At 36.6% G+C, this 14,710-nt stretch overlaps 1 protein-coding gene across 1 annotated transcript; it reads left to right on the forward strand.

Annotated features, from left to right (window-relative positions):
• Positions 1-216: 216 nt before the first annotated feature.
• Positions 217-13,504, forward strand: LOC127620126 (probable ATP-dependent RNA helicase ddx6). Its single transcript, XM_052093230.1, has 14 exons — positions 217-354; positions 1,157-2,179; positions 2,369-2,432; positions 4,362-4,466; positions 4,729-4,858; positions 5,040-5,186; positions 5,292-5,386; positions 5,869-5,991; positions 6,136-6,264; positions 7,517-7,633; positions 7,722-7,785; positions 7,897-7,998; positions 9,933-10,174; positions 10,539-13,504. Exons 2-14 carry the CDS (start codon positions 1,989-1,991, stop codon positions 10,554-10,556), a joined length of 1,527 nt encoding a protein of 508 aa, XP_051949190.1. The 5' UTR covers positions 217-354; positions 1,157-1,988; the 3' UTR covers positions 10,557-13,504.
• The last annotated feature ends 1,206 nt before the right edge of the window (positions 13,505-14,710 follow it).

Here is a 14,710-nt window from a genome sequence, read left to right on the forward strand (position 1 = left end):
GGTTTTTGCAAACCTTGCTGCAAAATATTAATTAAAATATAACATAATTAAAATATTAATTAATGTCTTTGGAAGGTAAACTTTTTTAATGAGGAAATAATTATTGGAGTGCACCTTTAAGGGAGCCTATATTTAGTAAATGTGAAAGTCATGCGAGCCTCCGCGCTGTTGATGGCAGCACTTCAGCTGTGCCGCGGTAATATCAGCACGGAGACTCGACCATGTTGACAGAGAAGTACAACAAAGGAGACGAGCTGCTTGTAGTGACATTACACACTTTCTAAAAACCACACGGATAAACCATTCATTCACATCAGATATAACGAAGCATACAGCATCGACAAAAAGCAAAGGGTAAACGTATTAATGTTTGGTTGTAACTATTGGACATTATGAAGTAATGACACACCATTTACAGGTTAGCCTAGCTTAGTTAGCACATAGCACCTCCTTGGTGAACTTACAATTGGGTGTTTGTCCAAATTGGTACTATAATTTGCCTAAAATGAACAATAGCTAAAAAAGTGAGGGATAGTTCATTTATTTACTTAAATTAAGCAATTATCAATATCACTCCTTGTAACTCTGATATGCTGGTGTTTAAAAAAAAGTTATTTCTAAACATTTATGTCATATACAGTTGTGTGAGCCTGTCTCGCTTTGTTTTGAATTGCTTTGGATGTGGTCATTTGTAAACAAGAAAACCTATGCAGTAACATACAGATAGAAAGTCATGGCACTTCGGTCGTGCCATGTTGTATATCTTACAAAGACAAATTTTAGTTGCGTCTACTACTGTTTATGACGCTAACAAAAAGTATAATGGCATTACCATGTTTTTAGACATGTACCAGAATGGTATTCTTTGAAGAACCATTGTGTTACCATCTGATGGCAATCACTGTATCATAGTACTGTCACGGTACCTTTTTGAAAGGAGAACATCTAGGTCAGGCAGGATATGAAATGGACTGTTTTTGTTCCTGAATATTTAAACCTTCTCTTACAAAGAATTTACCATTGTAACCACAATCTCTATCGCATGCTATTTTAGCTGAATCTTTAATGACCATGATATGCACATTGCAACTACAGCTGAAAGAGTGCATGTGACTGTGTGTGAATATGTTTTGATTTTCAAACGGTTTCTCTGCAGGTTGCACAGGTGTGGGAATAACTGGAAGACGACACCGTAAAGGATCTACTACTCCATACCTCCCATTTACACATACCCTACTCACTTATATTCAAAACTATATCTCTGACTACTCAGCAAGCATAGACTTGCAAGCTTAAACAGAAGATTATTTAAGGAACTGAAGGCAATACTTGTGTTTGGTCCTATTTGGCCTTTGGACTGCAGTCATCCTGACGTGTTGCATTGTCTATGAACATTCCCAATTTTGAATGTGTCTGATTCAACCCTCAGATGCTGTGGAGTGAATCTTGCCCGCCAGACAAATGTATAGATGAACTGAAGCTGGACTGTGATCTAAACAGGATATCAAATCATTTAAATGCACAAGAACAAATCTGTTTAAGTAACTATTGCAAAAGTAAGACAAAGACAAAATTAAAGTCATTCTTGTCAGAAGAGCAGTATTTATGCTAAAGGTCTTTCCTTAGTTCAGATTGCCTTAGCTGTTCTTTTGCAGGACTAGTCATCAATCACACCTGTTCAGGTATAATTTTCTATACTGTGTTCAGGTGTACTATATTTATGCACATAAATATTTATTTATCTTCTTTTGGAAGAGCTTTCCTGTTAAACCTTCTTTGACAGCAGTTGCTCTTATTTAAAGAGATAAGCTGTACATTGAGTTTGTAAATATCTCATAAGATTCTTTATTGAAGATTTTTACTGAGACCTTGTGGACACTGTAAATGCTTTATTAGATCTCATCTAAACGTTGGTAAGGCATTTAAAAAAGTGAAGAAGAAAACGTATAAACTTCAGAGAACAAAAAAACCTTAAAAGAAGCGTTCAAATGGCAACAAGGATGGAGAATGTTACCCCTGCTGTCATGGGAATGAACCAACACAGCAGGCAGCTTAAAGGCCAGCCTAAAATAACCTCTCAATTAGGACCCCAAACTGCACCCCAAGGCGCTCTACTTGGAAAAGAACATGCAGGAACCCAGAAGCCAGCCAATGCCTCTCAAGAAGGAACTGGCATCAGGTTAGCTCATCAGATTTCAGAGAAAAACATTTTATGATTTGCTATAATACACATTATGTTATAACACGATCAGTATTGAAATATTCCTATTTAGTCTGACATACCCATTAAGCCCCAAGATTGTTTTAATCCCTCTGCATGAGTGTTTTTATATCTGTATGTATATGCCATTCACCTATTGCCTTTCAGGTTTGGTGATGACTGGAAAAAGAGTCTAGAGCTCCCCCCTACGGACAACAGAGTCAGAACTTCTGTAAGTTTTGAACTGAAAAGTTATAAAGCCTCACAGTATCCCTTTAATAAAGTGTGCAAATTGGAATGTATGCATATCCATGGAAAAATAGTGTTAGGATAATATTAGTCTTAAAGGGATAGTTCACACATGAATTAATTTTCTCTTATCCACCCTCATGCCATCCCAGATACAGTTGGTCAGATGTTTACATGCACTTAGGTTGTCATTAAAACTAATTTTATAACCATTCCACAGATATCATTTTAGAAAACTATTGTTTTGGCAAGTCATTAAGACTATATCACAATTCTAGTGGGTCAGTTTACATACACTAATTTAACTGTGCCTTTAAGCATCTTGTAAAATTCCAGAAAATTATGTCAAGCTTTAATGCTATTAGCCAATTAGCTTCTGATAGGCTAATTTGAGTCAATTGGAGGTGTACCTGTGGATGTATTTTAAGGCCTACCTTCAAACTCAGTGCCTCTTTGCTTGACATCATGGGAAAATCAAAAGAAATCGGCCAAGTCCTCTGACAATTCTGGTTCATTCTTGTGAGCAATTTCCAAATGCCTGAAGGTAGCACGTTCATCTGTACAAACAATAGTATGCAAGTATAAACACCATGGGACCAGGCAGACATAATACCGCTCTGGAAGGAGATGCATTCTGTCTCCTAGAGATGAATGTAGTTTGGTGTGAAAAGTGCAAATCAATCCCAGAACAACAGCAAAGCAAAGGACCTTGTGAAGGTCCTATATCGATATAACCTGAAAGGCTGCTCCGCAAAGAAGCAACAACTGCTGCAAATTATGTGGATATATTGAAGCAACATCTTGAGACCAGTCAGCAAGTTAAAGCTTGGTCACAAATGGGTCTTCCAAATTGACAATGACCCCAAGAATACCTCCAAAGTTGTGGTAAAATGGCTTAAGGACAACAAAGTCAAGGTATTGGAGTGGTCATCACAAAGCCCTGACCTCAGTCCGATAGAACATTTGTTGGCAGAACTGAAAAAGCATGCGTGAGCAAGGAGGTCTACAAACCTGATTCAGTTACACCAGTTCTGTCTGAAGGAATGGGCCAAAATTCCAGCAACTTATTGTTAAAGCTTGTGGAAGGCTACCCAAAATGTTTGACCCAAGTTAAACAATTTAAAGGCAATGCTACCAAATACTAACAACGTATATGTAAACTTCGGACCCACTGGGAATCTGATGAAAGAAATAAAAGCTGAACAATTATTCTGACATTTCACATTCCTAAAATAAGGTAGTGATCCCAACTGATTTAAGACAGGGAATTTGTATCCATGACTAAATGTCAGGAATTGTGAAAAACAGTTTTAAATGTATTTGGCTAAGGTGTATTCAAACTTCTGACTTCAACTGTATGTATGACTCCTTTTCTTCTGCATAACACAAATGTTTTTAGAAAAATATTTCAGCTCTGTATGTCCATTCAATGCAAGTGAATGTTGACCAAAACTTTGAAGCTCCAATAAGCACAAAGTCAGCATAAAAGTAATCCATAAAACTTTAGTGGTTTAATCCATGTCTTCCATGTGTGAGAACTGACCAAACAAAATTCACTATAAACCTTTACATCAGCAGTGTCCATCTAGTGCTCTGCATATGCGTCAAGCACAAGGAAGTGTAATCAAGCTTGAAATCATGATTGTGCCTAGAGACTGCAATTGCATGATGTACAGTGAAAAATGAATTACAGTTTGGTCTGTTCTCATTCAAAACCATTTAGATTGCTTCAAAAGACATGGATTAAATCACTAGAGTCTTATGGATTACTTTTATGCTGTCTTTGTGCTTTTTGGAGCTTCAAGGTTCTGGCTACCATTCACTTGTATTTTCCGGACCTACAGAGCTGAGATATTCTTCTGCATGTTACTAAAATCTTATTTGCCTTTTTTTTTTTCCCTCCTCTCTTAAGGATGTCACTGCCACAAAAGGAAATGAGTTTGAGGACTACTGCTTGAAGAGAGAGCTACTGATGGGCATCTTTGAGATGGGCTGGGAAAAGCCCTCCCCCATTCAGGTAATGGATGTAACAGATGCCGAAAAGGATCTTTGCCATAGACAAGCAGACACCTTTGGTAGGCAGTTTGTCAAAATAAGAGATTTGTGTCCTGGATGCAAATCCGTGCTAGTTGTTTCATTTGTATCCAATAATGATAATGGAATTACCACTTTTAGCCTGATTTGTTTAGTACGGTCGTTCTGTAAAATATGTGTATTTTACAATCCAAAACTTTTTAACTGGCTTATGCTCAAGCCATTTTTCTCTTTTATCCTCTCAGGAGGAGAGCATCCCTATTGCTCTCTCTGGCCGTGATATACTGGCTCGTGCCAAAAATGGAACAGGAAAGAGTGGTGCGTACTTGATTCCCCTGCTTGAGAGAATTGACCTGAAAAAGGACTACATTCAGGGTAAGAGACACATTCTCTCTCTCTCTCTCTCTCTCTCTCTCTCTCTCTCTCTCTATGTCTATCCCCTGTCATCTCTCCAAACCCTTCTTCTGGAAAATAGCTTGTCACACAAGTTGTCCCTTTTTGTGGCTCTTGATTGTGCAATCTTTGGTCCGAGTTGTCTTTCTGTGTTTGCTTGCAGCCATAGTGATAGTTCCCACCCGTGAGCTCGCACTGCAGGTCAGTCAGATCAGTATTCAGATTAGTAAGCACCTTGGAGGTGTCAAAGTCATGGCAACCACAGGTGGGACCAACCTACGAGATGACATCATGCGCCTGGATGAGACTGGTAGGAATCAGTAATGCCTCCATTTTTATGCACTGATAAAGAGACTAGTTAATGTGTGACCACCATCTATAATGAAGGCATAATGTTTACATTTCTTTTATGCAGTTCATGTTGTTATAGCAACACCAGGCCGTATTTTGGACTTGATTAGAAAGGGTGTGGCCAAAATGGATAAAGTTCAGATAATGGTTATGGATGAGGTAAGTTCATCAAATGACATGTTTATGTACCGGTAATTGTTGCAGGGTTCCCACAGTCATGGAAAACCGGGAATACAAGGGAACTTTAAAATTGTGATTACCAGTCCTGGAAAGGTCATGTAAATGAATAAAATCTTTTTAAAAACCCATGGAAATTTCAATTGTGGACCTACATTTTTTTTTCTTTTTGTAGACATGTGTGCACTAATAAGCAGAATTGTTTAAACATGTTAACTCACAATTGGTAATTGAAATACAAATGGAGATCCGGCCAAGCAATCTCTATAAATGAGCTGTAAAAATCATTATCCAGTTACAACAAATGACTGGAATAGTGATGGAAATGTATTGGTCAAAAGATTTGGGAACCCTGTTGTCAATTTTCATATAATATATTTATGTAAACAATTGTTTCATTGCCTAATTTCACCACTACCAAAGTATCCTTTTCATTGCCTCTTTCATGTTTTTATTTATTCTAGGCCGATAAGTTGCTTTCTCGGGACTTTGTAGTTATTATTGAGGACATCATTGGTTCCCTTGCAAAGAACAGACAGATTCTACTTTATTCGGCCACTTTTCCCATCAGCGTACAGAAGTTCATGGTTCGAGAATTGAATTGGTCATTTGTCTCATTTCTGTAATATCATATTCTGTGGCTTAAAATTTAATTTAGCAAATTAATTGCTCAATTTTGAATTTGCTTGTGTTTGTTTACTTGTATGAGAATTGTTTTTGTCTGTGTTCAGGTGAAGCACCTGCAGAAGCCCTATGAGATTAATCTGATGGAAGAATTAACTCTGAAGGGCATTACCCAGTACTATGCTTACGTCACAGAGAGACAGAAAGTGCACTGTCTCAACACACTGTTTTCCAAGGTAAATTGCCTCAGTGTATTGTAATATGTTGTGTCTATTGAAAGTTGAACAACACCAACATTTATGTGATTAAAAACGGAAACGATATAGTACTTAGTCACAATATTAGATATTGAACTTAGTTTTGTCTTGGTGTACTGGAGAGGGAGCTCGGAGTTTTTAAAGTATGTTCACAAAGTACATCAAGCTGTTAAATATAAAGGAAAATGTAATTGCAAATGAAGCGACCCATTTAAGAATATTTTATAAATGATATAAGTAATCGCATTGTCATTACAGGTTACTACTAGGGCTGCCATAGTATTTTGTACTTTTAATATAAAAATAAATGTCATTGCAATTTCTATTACATTTTAGAAGCCATGTCATATGCCTCAAGCATAATTTGTGATACACGCTCACTGAGCACTTTATAAGGAACACCTGTACTCTTATTCATGTGTTTATCTAATCATGTGGCATGCATAAAATTATGCAGATACTGGTCAGGAGCTTCAGTTAATGTTCACATCAACCATCAGAATGGGGGAAAATGTTATCTTATGGGGCTTTTCCACTGCATGGAACGACTCGAATCTGCTCGCTGTTTTGGGGTTTTCCACTGTGGATAGTACCTGGTACCTGATACTTTTTTTAGTACCACCTCGATCGAGTTTCCAAGCGACCCGAGCCGATATTAAATGTGACCTCAAACCCCTGCAGATCACTGATTGGTCAGAGAAAATCGCCACTACCAGCATCTTTGCTATAAACTAGATGGCAGGCTAGCTTACACTAGTACATCGTCTTTGAGCTAACACAGTGATGTCCTCGTCTGCACTTTGGTGTATAATTTCCCAAACTCTAATGTTTATTTAACTGTATTTTGTCTTGCTGCCGTCAGCCAAAAAAGTTTGTCGTCTTGCCATGAAACAGCCACAGAATCAATAATCCGCCTATAATCCCACCCATGTTGAGGCTGCACTAAACTGCATTTTCTTGACTAGAGAGGTCAACGGAGAATGGTCAGAATTGTTCGAGTTGACAAAGACTACGGTAACTCAGATAACCACTGTATAATTGTTATGAGCAAAGTGGCATCTCAGAATGAACAAAATGTCTAACATTGATGCGGATGGGCTACAAGAGCAGAGGACCACGTCAGGCACTTTATTAGGACCATAGTGTTTATTAGGACCATAGGAAAGTGCTCTAAATGTATGTGATATTGTTTTGCAAGAGCCTTGCTGATACTCACTTGTATTCTCCACAGTTGCAGATCAATCAGTCCATCATCTTCTGTAACTCTACTCAGAGAGTGGAACTTTTGGCCAAGAAGATCACCCAGCTGGGCTACTCCTGCTTTTACATTCATGCAAAAATGATGCAGGTATTTGTCTAATATTTATTCCATTCAGTTAAACAAATCTCCACTTTACTGGATACATTTGTGTAATTGTGACTGTATTCTGTGTCAGGAATATAGAAACCGTGTTTTCCATGACTTCAGAAATGGACTCTGCAGAAATCTTGTCTGCACAGGTGAATAAAGCCACTCTCCCATCTTTTTTGATTTTAAAATAAAATCTATGTATTTCACAACTGCTTAAAATGGTAGTGGTTCTAATTTACTACATTTATTTTTTGTTACAGATTTGTTCACTAGAGGCATTGACATCCAGGCAGTAAATGTGGTCATAAACTTTGACTTCCCCAAGAATGCAGAGACATATCTGCATCGCATAGGACGCTCAGGTAGAGTTGGCGGGCAACAAAAAGATGCCATTTTATAATTTGTTATAACTATAATTTCATGTGTTGATTTATTCCATTAAATTCAATAAAACATTGCTCAGTGGTTAGCACTGTCGCCTCACAACAAGAAGGTCCTGGGGTCGAGTCCTGGCTCAACTAGGCCTTTCAGTGTGGAGTTTGCGTGTTCTCACCGTGTCTGCATGGGTTTCCTCTGGGTGCTCCGGTTTCCCCCACAAGCCCAAAAGACATGCAGGTTAAGTGAAAAAGAGACTCTAAATTGGCCCGTGTGAGTGAGAGTCCCCCAGCCACTGGCGGTTGTGTCAGGAAGGGCATCCGGCATAAAACTTGTGCCAAATCAAATATATATGCAGACTATCACAAAGCGGACCCTGCACCTACACAGGACAAATGCTAGGAAAGAGAGAGGGATACATTTTTTAAATCAAACGTATATTTTAACATTAGTTAATGCACTTTGAACTTATATGAATTAACAATTGTATTTTATTTTAAACTAACATTTACAAAGATTAATAAATGCTGTTAAAATACACTCCCTGGCAACAAAAAAAAGTTGTATACTCTAATATTCCGTTGGACCGCCTTTACATTTGATTACGGTGGACATTTTCCTCGTGGCATTGTTTCGACAATGTTATGCAACGTCACAACATAGTTTTATAAATTTTTGGCCGAGATCTTGTATTGATGACGGGGATTCAAACCCCTCTGAGAAGTCTTCTCAACCACATCCCAAAGACTTTCGATGGGATTAAGGTGAGGACTCTGTGGTGGCCAATTCATGTGTGAAAATGATTCCTCATGCTCCCTGAACCACTTTTTCACAATTTGAGCCCGATGAATCTTGGCATTGTCGTCCTGGAATGCCCGTGCCATCAGGGAAGAAAAAAATCAATTGATGGGATAACCTGGTCATTCAGTACATTCAGGTAGTCAGCTGACGCTAACCTTGCCGCATAACCTTGCTGAGCCTAGACCTGACCAATTGAAGCAACCCCAGAGGTTTGTACAGTGGGCACTATGCATAATGGGTGCATCGCTTTATGTGCTTCCCTTCTTACCCTGACACGGCCATCACTTTGGAATAGGATAAATCTGGACTCATCAGACCACTTGACCTTTTTCCATAACTCCACAGTCAAATTGAAGTAGTTTTTTCCAATTAACCTCACTAACAAGTTGCTTTCTTGTGGACACCACTGTTTAGTCCCAATCCTTTAAGTTCTTGTTGCATTGTGCATGTGGAAATGCTCTTACTTACAATAATAAACATAGCCGTGAGTTCTACTGTTTTTTTTTTTCTATATGATGTGACTTCAAGCGTTTTAGTAATCTCCGATCACGATCATTCAAGATTTGTTTCCGACCACATTCTTCCACGAAGCTGATCCTTCCAAGTTTTAATAATGCGTTGGACAGCTCTTAACCCAATTCCAGTGATTTCAGCAATCTCCTTAGGTCTTTGCTTGATGCAGGCCAATAATTTGCCCCATCTGAAACACAGTAACATCTTTCCATGATGTCTTCCGACATGGTTGTTTCAGAAATGAGAAGTTACACACTTCATCAGTTAGGGTTAAAAGAATTGTTGCCAGCTGAAACATATTAATCACTGCAATAATGATCTAATCATAGGCTCTTAAGTATCTGCTTATTTAAGTGTATAAGGCAGTGTATGGCCAGGCAGTGTATATTGTGCATTGTTAGTTCATGGTACCTAATATAATGGAAACTTATTTTTAAGTGTTACCACAATATGTAGTCTAATATGGTTAAGCAGGTCAAAAAAAAAAAGTGGTTGAATGTTTAGTTAGAGGATGAAATAGTTTGCTGTATTATAGAGCAGCCCTTGATTACAAGTTGTGCACAGAATGCACCATTTGACCCTAAAAGCTCTTGTGCCTAAATTGTAGGAAGATTTGGACATTTGGGTTTGGCTGTCAATCTCATTACCGCTGAGGACCGCTTTAACATGAAGGCCATTGAGGACCAGCTGATCACGGACATCAAACCCATTCCCAGCAGCATTGATAAGAGCCTGTATGTGGCAGAGTTCCACTCTGTTAACCCTGACTGTGAGGTGGAAGCAGAGGAAGGAGAGACCCATCGCCCTGGCAGAGAGCCTCAAGCCTCATATTCAACACAATTTGAGCAGGTCAGTATAGAGAAGTCATATATGGGTGGGTGGTGTAACACAAGGAACCTTATGGATAATTAATGGGTATATTTTTGTAAGAGAATGCAATGCATATTTAAAGGAGAAGTGTGTTATTTGCAATATTAATGTCACAGTGTTTACACTTTAAGGGAATCAACCTACAAATGGCTTATGTATAGTTGTCTCTGCATATTACGCTTTAATAAGAGGAAGTATTCTTTTTCTTATCTAACACAGAAATAATTACATCACCTTTTAAGTCTAAACTTAGCATGTCCTTATTGAGCTCAAAGAAGCTAATTTTGCAGTTTCTATTTCCATACTTATCAAAAATAGTGACTTTACCATCTTCCCTTTCTAGGACAATAAGAGAAACTGAACCTGGCGTTTGCACAAACCAGTTACTGCTCCGCTATTGTTTTCCCTCTGCAACTTGCCAATGTTTTGTTCATTTTTACATTAATTGTTCATTGTTTTGATCCTTGTGTCTGTCAGAATTTGTAGTATGCTTTGCACCAGAGACCAAGACTGACTTATACCTCCTATATGAATGACCACGCACATTCCAGTTGGTCCAATTGAGACTTGCAATAAAAACCTATTCAGATAAGTGTTCCTGTTTGATAGGATAAATAGGGCATTTTTGAAAATATAGAGTTGCATGGATGCATCATTAGTGTGTGCAAATGGTGCAGACCATTCACTCACTCTAAGAATTTAAGCAACGCATCAGTCTTTATGAGACAGTCTCCCCGTACTTTGTCACACACACAAGAGCAAAGTGTTTTTAACCCAAGTGCCTTAATATGTCGCCTCTGTCTTCGATTCATATGTATTTCTGGATGTATAAGTATTTTTAAAGGCTAAAAGGCAGACACATTGATGCTACTTGATTCTATGAATGAATCATTAGTATTTATTCCAACAAGAGGAGCGTTTTCAAAGGTGTCAAGTTGTCAACTGTGTAAACTGATAGGAAACATGGAAGGTAAACAGTGATGGTTTCTGTACAAATGGGCACTCCTAAATCTGTAAGAACTTGTAGTTATACTGCATTAAATTTATAAAGGTCCAGTGCAGTTGTTTTTATATAGTGAGAGGTGTTTTTAAAAAAAAAAAAAATTTATATATAATTTTGAAAACATTCTTATAAAGTTTAGCAATACAGAGGTGAGATATTACCAATTTAACAGGGTCATGACAAAAAGCATGGCATAATGTGAAATACACCAGACTACTACTAGAAAATGTAATAATGTATTGAAACTCACCACAAATAAAAATCAATTCATGACAAGGATGACAGAAGCCTGAATGTCATCATAGATTGTCATAAACAGTCCTTAAAGAAATGCACAACTACATCAAAAGATTCCTCAAAATGGGCCGTTTGGTTGATTTCAGTTAAAGATTGCTGAGAAGACACCAAATTTAAAAGGTTAGTCAAGTGCTCTGTGCAAAGCATTTGGACTGATATTGAAACGTTCTTTCATACCAAAAGACTTGAGCTAACTACACATTTGGAATTTGTATTTTCTGAAAATGTTATTCTTTTACCATTTGCATTTATTTCGATATGAATGGATGTATAAAATTGGTTAATGAATGAACTCATGACATTTATATTTCTAGATATTTGAATTGCCAAAATGTTTGCTTTCACCTTCTACTGAATTTTGCATTTGATCCATACTGTCTATTCTATTTTTTGAGTAACTTTCCTCTTAATGTCAAAAAGCCTTTCTTTCATCTCCTTTTGGATGCTTGTAATGGCTTTTTGTAATCCAGTGTTGCATTTATAAAAGTGATGTTTTTTTTTCAGATCAGACTTTTTATTAGATTTTTTTTTAGTATAGCAAAATTGTAGCATCTTCTAAGTGGCAGCTGTGATATTTTTCCAAGAGATGTTCCTTTTATTGAAACCAGTGGAAAAAAATATTTTTGGCCATTTTTTTTGTCAGTTTCCTTTAGTGCAGAAAACTCTGTTTACATTTAGCTATTAATGAGCATTTCCAAGTTAAATTAGGAGACATTGAGCCAGACTAAAAATCTCTGAGGATATTGTTTTTTTGAAACATGTGTTTCTACAAGGCATATACAAATTTTGCATAATTTTGAAACTTCAAAACTTTCATTTGTACTTTAATGGAGTTAAATTCTTTAAGCATCCAGTTGTTGTTTTTTTGCTGTTGTTTATGGTGAGCATGTTTCGGGGGGGGGGGGTTACTGCAATTAAAATAAGTTTAAAAAACAGCAGGAGACATGGGTGTGATAGGGAGGCCGATTTTGTGGGACAGATTATTTTTTATCTAATGCTGAATTTCAGGACAAATACTGAAGCAAAACCAAAAATATATTTCTTGAGTGTGCATGTGTGCATAATTTTTGGGTGGGTGTACATGTCAGTTACTCTGATTGATGGAAGAATGCTTTTGTGTGCGTGCGTGCGTGCGTGGGGGGGGGGGGCGTCTGATTTGAGAATAATACTGTCATGTTTGTTTTTGTATCTAATGTTCATTTTCTTTAAATAGCTTGAGGGTTATAGTTTGTATTGTGGTATGGAAGAGAATGTGTGTACCATAAGTTCAGTATATTCATATCAGATGTTGCCGTTAAAGTGAAGAACTGAGCCATTACCTTGATCAAAACATCACAGACCACATAAATTGGTTTAAGTAACCATGCACCGGGGGATGTATTTGCATCCAAAACATTATTTCTTATATTTTATGTACAGAGGCAGCTCCTTTGCTCTAAAAATGGTTAACTGTTTCCTATAAAAAATTATTGTTGCACCACCAATGTATATCGTTAGTAAAGAATACAAATATTTTCAATTAAATATCATTCTTAATCAAAATATTATGTTCTATTTAGCATGATTTCTTTTTCTGATTTGACTTGTTCAATAACAAAATTATAGTGAGAAATCAAATGTTCAGAAATCTTTTGTATGTCGAAATCCGTACATCTTTGACCATTAATATGTTTTCTGTTTCTATGTATTTTTATATCTGCCTCAACTGGGGAAGAGAGAAGAAATGTGCTTCTTGATATGCTCTGAACTTAGCTGTAATGTCTTTGCTTGGTTGGTCCACCCTGTGCTTCCAGTCATTTTATTCCCATGTTACTGCTGTTTACCTAATTCTATGCAACACTGCTGCTCATTAAAGCATAGTTTTGCAATGAAAATCCAATTGGAAATTGCAGCAGTCACCTAGTCCTGGGTTGCCACCATTTTTTGATTGGATTTGATGATGATAAATGTTACCATGTGGTCTGTGGACCATCATCAGTTTATTATTTGTTTAATAAAAAAAGAAAGAAAACCAATTGTTGTGTAGTGAGTGATTAATTATTGATAAATGTATCAGAGCAGTGCAACAATGCTTGATTGCTCATAACTGGTGTAAATAAGTACGATATTTGTTGCTTTCTGTGTTCAGTTAACAAGAGTTAGTTAGCCACTAATGGGAAATTAAGTTAACTGCTCAAAAACACTGGCTTATTTTGTACAGTCTGTGCAACATTAAAAGCCAAACTTCAATATAACCAACTATTTTCTATGGGGCATTTTTGGAAAGAACATTTTTAGTATTAGGACAGGAGATGGATTTTTACAGTTAGCGGTAATGCTGAATGAAGACTTTTTGGAAATATATCCCCCTTTACAATTTAGCTATTTAGCTCTATTCAAGCATTCTTCATTTATATTTAATTTGATTTCATTTGTATGACGTTTAATTATAAATTATTTGACATTGCAGTTGAGCATTTAAAGAAATGTGAGGTTTAGTCTTGGAGTCAGATCTTAAATCTACACCTGGTTTAAATTGTATTTGTTGCAAGATGTCTTTAAATTAATTTCTTAATTCCTTTTAAAATATATATATATATATATATATATATATATATATATATATATATATATATATTTGACATTAACAGTACTGACGTAGACCTTCTGCCCATTATTAGCAGACTTTTAATTAAAAGATTAATTGAAACTGAATTAAAAAATACATGAAGCACATTGGGACAGTGCTACTCTTTATTCAAATAATTTTTACAGCTTTATTCAAATAATTTTTACAGCTATGTTTTGTACAATGATACTAAGAGTTCATTACACAAGTTAAGGATAAAACACACACACACGTATATATATATATATATATATATATATATATATATACATCATTTTGTTAGTTTCGTTGGTTATATTTATAATTGTAGCTACAGCTCGACCTTCATTGACCTTCACCGTACTACCCTTGCAGGCTCCTGGTAGGGTCACTACCCTTGGTGTTTCATAATCATATAAACACAAAATATAATATAAATTAGAAAGAAAAAAATAGAAGCATAATTTATATTCGAGTGTATGTGAAACATAATATTCAGCCGCTAAAGGAACTTAAAGAAAATGCAATCATTTTGCCTGGCTTACTCTCTGAAACCCGCCTCATTTTTAAGTAGTGATTGACAGGTAAATAGGCCAATAGTCATTCAGCTTTGTAGCACGTGACTGAA

Source organism: Xyrauchen texanus, chromosome 26, assembly GCF_025860055.1.
Source record: "Xyrauchen texanus isolate HMW12.3.18 chromosome 26, RBS_HiC_50CHRs, whole genome shotgun sequence".
Classification (NCBI taxonomy): Eukaryota; Metazoa; Chordata; class Actinopteri; order Cypriniformes; family Catostomidae; genus Xyrauchen; species Xyrauchen texanus.